Source organism: Gymnoscopelus microlampas, assembly GCF_963454915.1.
Source record: "Gymnoscopelus microlampas genome assembly, chromosome: 9".
Classification (NCBI taxonomy): domain Eukaryota; kingdom Metazoa; phylum Chordata; class Actinopteri; order Myctophiformes; family Myctophidae; genus Gymnoscopelus; species Gymnoscopelus microlampas.
Genome location: NC_139946.1, coordinates 51,585,011 through 51,593,794, shown reverse-complemented (window position 1 = coordinate 51,593,794; position 8,784 = coordinate 51,585,011). Strand labels below are relative to the sequence as shown.

Sequence of the window (8,784 nt, the reverse complement as noted above, 5' to 3'; positions counted from 1 at the left end):
TGTGTGTGTGTGTGTGTGTGTGTGTGTGTGTGTGTGTGTGTGTGTGTGTGTGTGTGTGTGTGTGTGTGTGTGTGTGTGTGTGTGTGTGTGTGTGTGTGTGTGTGTGTGTGTGTGTGTGTGTGTGTTTGTGTGAGTTTGGGGGTGGGGTGGGGGTTGTGAGTGGGTGGGTTGCAGTGTATAGTACGTTTATGTATTTTGAATATGAATATTAAAAAATCACACCCTGTGTGAAGGTAGCGGCGCCTTTGATACATTTTGTCATCGATATGTGTTTATAATGTGTTTATAGCCATGTGTCACGTGAAGCTTGACCAATCACTTTGTTGACGCACCTGACCAATCAGAACGTTGACGCACACGGACAAAGTCAGGTATAGAGCGGCTAGCGCCGCTAAAAATATGTTTGTGTTGAGTCTGGCGTAGAGGATGACATCCTGTGCCAGGCATTTTCCAATACATACTGACCACTTAACACGGCAGCCACATGGCTGCCGTGTTAAGCGGTCAGATGGGTGGGCCGCGAACGCTTTTGTGATGTTCAAATGGGCCCGGATCCAGAAAAGGTTAAAAACCACTGCATACTAGAATCTTCCAGAGCCCACCATCACATACAGACGCCTGCGGCTGGATTTGGTCTTTAGTTTGAGTGTTCAGCCAAACCTTGAATATTCATCAGTATTATTCAAGCGTGCCGTAAGCCCCTCATTTCATATGCATGAGGCTAAATATTCATCATCGCCTCCAGCTCCCTTCATACTGTACTTGAACTCCTTCATGCCAACCGACCTTGAATGGAATTATATCAAATATGATATTATATTGTAGCTGTAAAATATGGTTTTAAAACTCCTTTCTAACGCAGGATGGCATCAAAAGACAAGAGCTATACCGTTAAATTAGTTATCGTTATAGTTATATTGAACGTTATGAGCTGATGAACAATCATTTTAACCACTTTAACCATTTTATACTTTGGCTATTAAAACGTAGCAGATATACGAGCTCATAGCGCGTCACTTTGAGCTGCACTATGAGCTTGTAGATCTGCTATTTTTAGAAAAAAGAACTTTTTTTTTGTAAATCTTTGAATATATATATTTTTCATTTTTAAGCGAACATGTTTAAAACATTTTTGCTTCTGGGGGTCCCTGGCACAAAATAAGTTTGAAATGGGGGTCCGCGGCCTTATTTTGGGGTCCATTCACTATGAATTGAGTACACCACTGCATTAGATACTTCAACAACCAAATGAAATGGGAACATTTTTATTTATTTCTTGTAATTTATTAAATGTCAGTTTCTCACAACATATTTCCTTTATGATGTTGACAAGTGACAACTCTAGAAGGATTCACTGATTGGTTTATAACATTGATTTCACAAGAATGTGTAAAAACCTAAAATAAAAAAGGAACATTGTTGTAAAGTAACTACGTACATTTACTCAAGTAGCCTACCGTACTTAAGTGATTTTTTGGGGTATTTTTACTTTACTGGAATATTTCCAATTTTTAGTGACTAGTTACTTTGCAGATTTAGATTACAAAACATACATTAACCACTTCAGCCATTTGAAAATAGCCGATCTACAAGCTCACAATGTGTAGCAATAGACATTTTGATACCAATACTTTTGTAATTTTACTCAAGCAAATGTTGAATTCCTGACATTTACTTGTTACAGTATTTCTATTGCAGTATTGATACTTCTACTTAAGTAAAAAATGTGAATACTTTTTCCACCACTGCTGATTTCAGTTCTAGCCTCCAGCTCTCCATAGCAACAGAGTCAGAACCTCCCCTTATTCAAACGCAAGAGGAGGAAACCACGTTTTCTGCCCAATCTGCGCTGAGACGAGACAATGCATGGGGGGTGTTTTTGCCTTGATTTGGCTTGAAGGAAGGCTTTCCCCATCATGCAATTGCATACTGTACAGTATATCATATTTAGCATAGTTGTGTACTTTCAGAGAGAACATTTTTATGTTTCATTGATCATAGTTTTTTGTATTATTATTATTACTAGTGATTTGTAGATGTTAATTATTATTACAATATACATTACCCACTTCAGCCCTATATACATTTTGACCGTATGAAAATGGTAGATCTACAAGCTCACAATGCGTCGAACGCATTGTGAGCTTGTAGATCTGCCATTTTCAAAAATATTTTTTACACATTTTATACATTTGAAAACTTGTGAAATGGGACATTCTGCATAATGAGTACTGTTCGTACTTTAAGTAAATTATTATTAGTATTAGTATTATGGTTATTACGATTTGTTATTAATATTTTAAACTTAATGAGATTAGAATTTAAAAAAAAGTTCATCCAAGGCCATTCTCAACATGGACATCCCTGATGTGCCTTAAACCTAAAAAATCAAAGACAAAAAAATATACCACATGCTGACGTATAATGGAATTATGCAATAATAATGTATAGTGAAAGCTGTGTAGGCAGCGTGTGCGTGGACGCGCACATTACGCACAACAACTGGAGGTGTTGGAGACAGATCAGATCATCGGCTGAGCGAAACATTACAACCAATAAGAACCGCAGGCTAATAATAATAGAATATTAGACGTTCGATCTGAAGGATTTATTCAATAAAGTGAAGATAACGGACAGAGGGGGGCTGTTCAGTGGGGGGCTGGTGAGGTAAAATGATCAAATGATGAAGGAAGACATTCATTTAAACGTGGAAGACCTGAAGAACGGTCCTCCAGAGGATGGCACCCACAGTCCCCCGGACCTGAGTGTGATGAAGCTGGCCTCCTCCTCATCCCCCTCTTCATCCTCTCCGCCTCCAGACATGGAGACACTGATCATCCAGACGGTAAAGAAACGGGACAGAAATGTGTTTTTTTCAGATCTACAAGCTCTGGGGGAGGAGTTACATTTTAATACACTAATGCAGGGGTCTTCAACAGGGGGTCCGGGCCCCCCAAGGGGGTACTCAGAGTTACTACAGGGGGTCCGCCAAATCTTTAGCCAAAGAACTTTAGCCAAAAAATAGCAGATCTACAAGCTCACAACGCCTGCAGTGCGAGGCGTTGTGAGCATGTAGATCGGCTATTTTTTGGCAAAGAGGTGTTTGGTGTAGAGGGAAAAAAGAGCCGACCAAGTAAACAAAAAAAAGTTAAATCTGAAACACAATTTTTATACAATATAGAGGGGGTCCCTGCTTCATCTCTCTCTCTCAGCTAGGGGGTCCTTGGCCTGAAACCGTTTAAGACCCCTGCATTAATGCATTTAAATTAAAGAGAAAATTTACTTTTGTACATGTATATACTTGAGTTTCTTTTTTACTTCTGAATAAAGCAAGTAGCCAAGTATACATTTTACAGAGCAAACATACATGTATCAAATGAGGACAGTGGGGCCCCATTTTAAAGAGAAAATATATTTTTTAATATTATTTAATTTTAATTAATTAATTAAATACATTTTATATTTACATTTATTTTATAAATGGTGGGATAAATAGGGTACATATAATATATATTTCTACAATTGCTACAAATTGCTACAAAACCCATGGATAGCCAGTGCATGGGCATAAACAAGAAGTTGAAATGAAGGCTTTGGTCTGATCATGTATTATGTCGGACCATTTAACAAAGCATACATTTGGGCTGTTCTTTATTTTTTATTTTTTACATAAAAATAAAAACAAATAAAAAAATCCAATTGAACATGAATGTGCCCACAATGTCTATAGGTGCCCACTGGACCTGTGTCCATCCAGAACAGCAGCAGCCTCTCCTCCCAGCTCCTCTACCAGCACCACCACCACAAGATGCTGACCGAGGAGCAGGAGTTTGCCGAGGGTTTCGTCAAAGCCCTGGAGGACCTCCACAAGCAGAACCAGCTCAACCTGCAGCCTCAGCCGGGTCCAGGAGAAGATCCGTCTCCTCCCTCCGTCACCGCCGCCGCCGTCCTGCCGGAGCTGCCGCCCGTCTACACCAGCCTGAACAGCTACGCCACCAGCTCTCCGCTGGACCCCATGGTTCCCTTCCCACCTCTTCCTCCTCACCAGCATCATCAACATCATCATCATCACCACCACCCGACCACCAAGATGGACGAGCCTCAAACGGTCCCAGACGTCCAGGTCAGTGGAGGACAACGTATAGGCCGGCCCGGTGGTTCTCAAAAAAACGTCCCCCAAAAAAAGATTTTCCATTGTGAACTTGTAGATCTGCAAACATATTTTTCTTTTACATAAGTACAGCACTCAAGTAAAAGTACTTTATTACTTGTCCATCAGAGTCTCTGCGGCGACGCCTCCAGCCCTCCTCTGTCCCCCGTCAACGTGGAGGTCCAGGAGCGCATCAAAGCCGAGCGGAAGCGGCTCCGGAACCGCATCGCCGCCACCAAGTGCCGCAAGCGCAAGCTGGAGCGGATCTCCAGGCTGGAGGACAAGGTGCAGAGCCTGAAGGACCAGAACACTGACCTGAGCTCCACGGCCAGCCTGCTGAGGGACCAGGTGGACCGCCTCAAGCAGAAGGTCCTCAACCACGTGGACAGTGGGTGTCAAGTTACAGTCCACTGAGAGCAGGTACTTACCCCCCCCGTCACAATGGGCCCCCCCCCCCCCGCCCCCTACAATACCATCGCTGTCGGGCAGAACCTCTTATCTCCATGTGTTAAAGAGCTGGTGCCATGGTTTTGCACTTTTTCTGTTTTTCATGTGTCTATGAGGTTGATAGAACTTCATTAAGTCCCCTGGTGGTGTTTTTATGGTGTTTTATGTCTTCTCTGACTATTTTGAGTTTCTACCTTGGAGGCTGAAACCTTGAGGGTCAAACGTGCCAATAGAGAAACAGCGCTTTGGTGACATAGTAAAAACATACCCTCCCCCTCATTATCATAACACAACAGGTGTGGGCATGAGGAGGAGGAGGAGGAGGGACTAGGACAGGTGGGTGGTGCTAAGGTGGTGTAGGAGGTGCTAAGGTGAGAACCAGGTATACTTAATGAACTGGAGGCGTGTCCACATAAAAACATAATTTTAGCAATTTCTGTACACTTTTTTGAAAAAAATCTTCCTCCTGGTATAACCATAATACCTGATGATTATGTTTTAGGGGGGGGGGGGGGATCACTGAAAATCATGCCACCCCGTCTTTAACCTTTTGTGTTCTTTTGTAAATGAATGCCCTACTTGAGCTATAGCCCTGGTCCAGAGTGTTAGTGAGTTCTGTCTAACTGCCCTGCCAGGCGCTCGGCTCTGTTCATAGACAAGGAATTCCACTGCCCTGCGAGGGCTCCAACTGTAAAAAAAAAAAAAATCATTTACGTCTCGCGGACGTATTTTATTTTCTGCCCAAAAAGTGTATTTTACAGAGAAGGTGGGGTGCTGAGAGGCTTCCCACCTCCGAGAATAGACTTTCAACAACACAAAATAGCCTTTGTTTCGGTGAGTAGCGAAGTGGTTTTGTTTATTTTTACTACAGTTGGGGCCCTCGCAGGGCAGTGGAATTCCTTGTCAATGAGCAGAGCCGAGCGCCTGGCAGGGCGCGTTAGAGAGGACTCACTAACGCTCTGGACCAGGGCTATACTTGAGCATAGACGAAAGCATCAAAAGTAGCAGATGAGCTTGTAGATCTGCTACATTTGATACCTTTGAACTTTTATCCTGAAAACTAACAGTTTTGGACATATGAGGGTTCCACCCGACAGAGACGATATGATGCCTCTATTGGTCTAAAGTTCTGCCAGATATTGTGTCTTTGTCAGAATGTGTTCCCCCAGCTATACAATGCATGTCAGGCCATTTAACACTTTTGTTGTTTTATGTTGTTTTATTGTTGTTCTATCTAGGGATTGATTTGACATTACTTTAATCCTGTAGAGACATTCCTTTGGGATTTTCAGTGTTTAAATGTTGCTATTCTTTTCACCCCCTTAAATATAAAGTATAATATTGATTTGTACTGATATGCATTGGGAAGCACACATTCTGACAGGGATACAACGTTTGGCAGATCAACTGACCCATATGAATGATATTGGTGGGGCAACACATTCTGACGGGGTTACGTATCTTGGCACAACAACAGACCAGTATATCTATGGACTAATAATCGATGACAGTGTCGATCTCTCAGCCTGACAGGACATTTTCTGCACCGGGCACGATTCTGGGATCAGACCTTTACTGCGGCTCAGCCCCTATAAGCCACTGGATAACAATTACATGTACATGAAAACACGAGTTATTACAACATACAGTACGCTCATACTACACGTACCAACTATTGAGAGCGTACAAAATGAAAGCGTCTCAAAACGAAAGTGCACTGAAGTCAAATGTTTATGGATGTTATGAACTGATGCATTCCACACACAAGGAGAGAAAATGAAAAAGGATTTTTTAAATTATTTTGTATTATATCAAAATGAAACTACTGATGGGGAAATTTACAGCTCTTTATACCTGAAACACAGCTGTTATCAAGTCACAAAACACAGACAGGAAACCTTTGGAAATGCCCAATAGGCTGTATGCATATTGGAAAGAAATTGGGGCACTTCACAGGTGTTACCAATGATACTAATGAAGGCTCTGTTCCATTCTGGTCAAACAGAGTCAAGGTGCTGATATTGTGCATGTTGGCTCACTGGAGACTACACCAGTGGGTCTCAAAGTGTGGGACCCTCATGGTGAACCATGAGGGGGTTCCAAATGGCCCCTTGGGCCATTTGTGTAACTGTGTAACTCAATATGGCCGTTGTGCATAGAGCCTATCGGGGAACCTATTTGTAAAATTGTATTTTAAAAAAAGAAATCAGTATCAGTATCTGTCTCGAGAGATTAGGAAATGCCAAACTGCTAAAAACACAGTGGTCTGAATGAAAATGTGAAAATGAAACTTATTTCCAAACGTGCAGCCATGCTGTCAAAATAAGTTGTTATATTTATGTTTTACATTGGGTGCTGACATGAAATGTAGGGTACAATTGTAATTATTTATTTAATGTATGCAGAGAGGATGTCTGTGTGTCACATCCTCCTGCTGTGTGTTGGTTATATTGGAAAAATACATATCTATTTTACATAATAATGGAACATATCCGTGGATTTGTCAGGTGAAGTGATAGGGTGCTTTTTATTTTAGAGCTGGGTCAGAACATTTGCATGTCATTGTTGCACACAGTGTCCCTATAGTCAGTCTGACTGACTTGTGTCCTATGTCAGTGGTTCTCAAAGTGGGTTCTTGGGGGGGTCCCCAGCAAAAGTAGTTTAATGTAGCATCGCAATCATTTTAACCACTTTATCCATTTATATATTGGCTATTCAAAAATAGCAGATGTACAAGCTACGTACATTTTTTATCATTTTTGAAAAATCAGGAAAGTGTTCGAAGATCTTATTTTTTAACACAAATCTTCTCTTCTGGGGGTTCCCTGGCACAGCTTTATTTTCAGATGGGAGTCCGCGGCCAAATACATATTAATTTGGGGGTCCTTGACATGAAAAAGTTTGAGAACCATTGTCCTAGGGACAATGGACCTGTTATGAGGTACAATACACCGTGTTTGGCTTGTTTTGTTTTAAGTTGAACTTATCTAATCATAATTGCACATGAGTGTTTGTATTGTAATCATTGAATTAAAGTGACCCTATGCTGTACTCAGTTGACCCCAGGGCTCCATAGAAATAGATAGTATTTCAGTCTATACAAAATCTTGACGCGTTCTGAGCTTGTAGATCCGCTGTTTTTGGCAAATGTTTGCTGAAATATTCCTCATTTGGCAACCGAACCCCCCTGGAACAAACGACAAAAAACTAATAAAGAAAAGAAAGGACTTTCTTTCTGACTTTCTATTGTCTGACAAAGGGACTTTTGTCAGACAAGGGATTTTTCAAAAGACCCCTTGGGACCTTGAGACCCCCAGGGGTTTTGTCTGACACAAAAGTGTCATGTTTACAGACGCCTGCATTCACTCATGTTACACTCTGTGGTTTTATAGACAAGTGGTTTCTTACTCAGGATGAGAATTATCGTCTCCTTTCTGTTTCGTTGTGCTTGCACGATACTGCTCTCCACCTATCTACATTTTTACATGCTGTTTTGTTCAACAACAAAAAAAAACAAATAAACGTTGCTTGATATTACATAACCTATAACCTAAAGACGTTGCTTTCTCCATTTTAGCACAAGCTGTTAACAGCAGACAATGTACTTTGACAGAAATGTAAGATATCTGATTAGACGATTATAGTTGCATTTGTGTTTTGTCGATTTTGTCAACAACCTTCAAATAATATTGAGCATCTATATGAGCATAAAAAATCAACGTGTAGGGAGCACGGTGGTGCAGTCGATAGCGCTGTCGCTTCACACCTAGAACGTCCTAGGTTCGATTCCCGCCGGGGACGCTGTGGGCGCTGGTGGGGGTTGGCGAAAGGGCCTACTCTGTGTGGAGTTTGCATGTTCTTCCCGTGTCCCCTAGGGTAGGGTAGTTAATACCCTCACAAAAACATGTAGTAATCCTGGTCACTATACCGCCTCCCCCATGACAGCCGGGGCGCCTGATGGAGGGGAAAGGAACTGGTTGGAATAACGTGTTCCTTCCACGCGCTACGTCCTACCGGGGAAACTCCCCCCTGTCAGGTGACAAGAAGGTCAGTAGGCTCTCATGCATTGAAGGAGGCATGAGTTCGGCCCTGGGCTCCCTAGGCTGGTGAGGGGAGTGCAGCACCCAGGATCACTTAGAAAATTGGCACCGGGTGAAAAAAAGGGTTACAAAATCGTGGGATCAAAA

The 8,784-nt window shown here is 42.0% G+C and overlaps 1 protein-coding gene across 1 annotated transcript; it reads left to right on the top strand.

Annotated features, from left to right (window-relative positions):
• Window positions 1-2,683: 2,683 nt before the first annotated feature.
• On the top strand, window positions 2,684-4,564 carry LOC311051634 (transcription factor JunD-like; the record flags this gene model as incomplete). The annotated part of the gene is made up of 3 exons (XM_084066214.1): window positions 2,684-2,845; window positions 3,731-4,123; window positions 4,280-4,564. The coding sequence occupies 3 exons, from the start codon at window positions 2,684-2,686 to the stop codon at window positions 4,562-4,564; spliced, it is 840 nt and encodes a 279-aa protein (XP_083922340.1).
• Window positions 4,565-8,784: the final 4,220 nt, after the last annotated feature.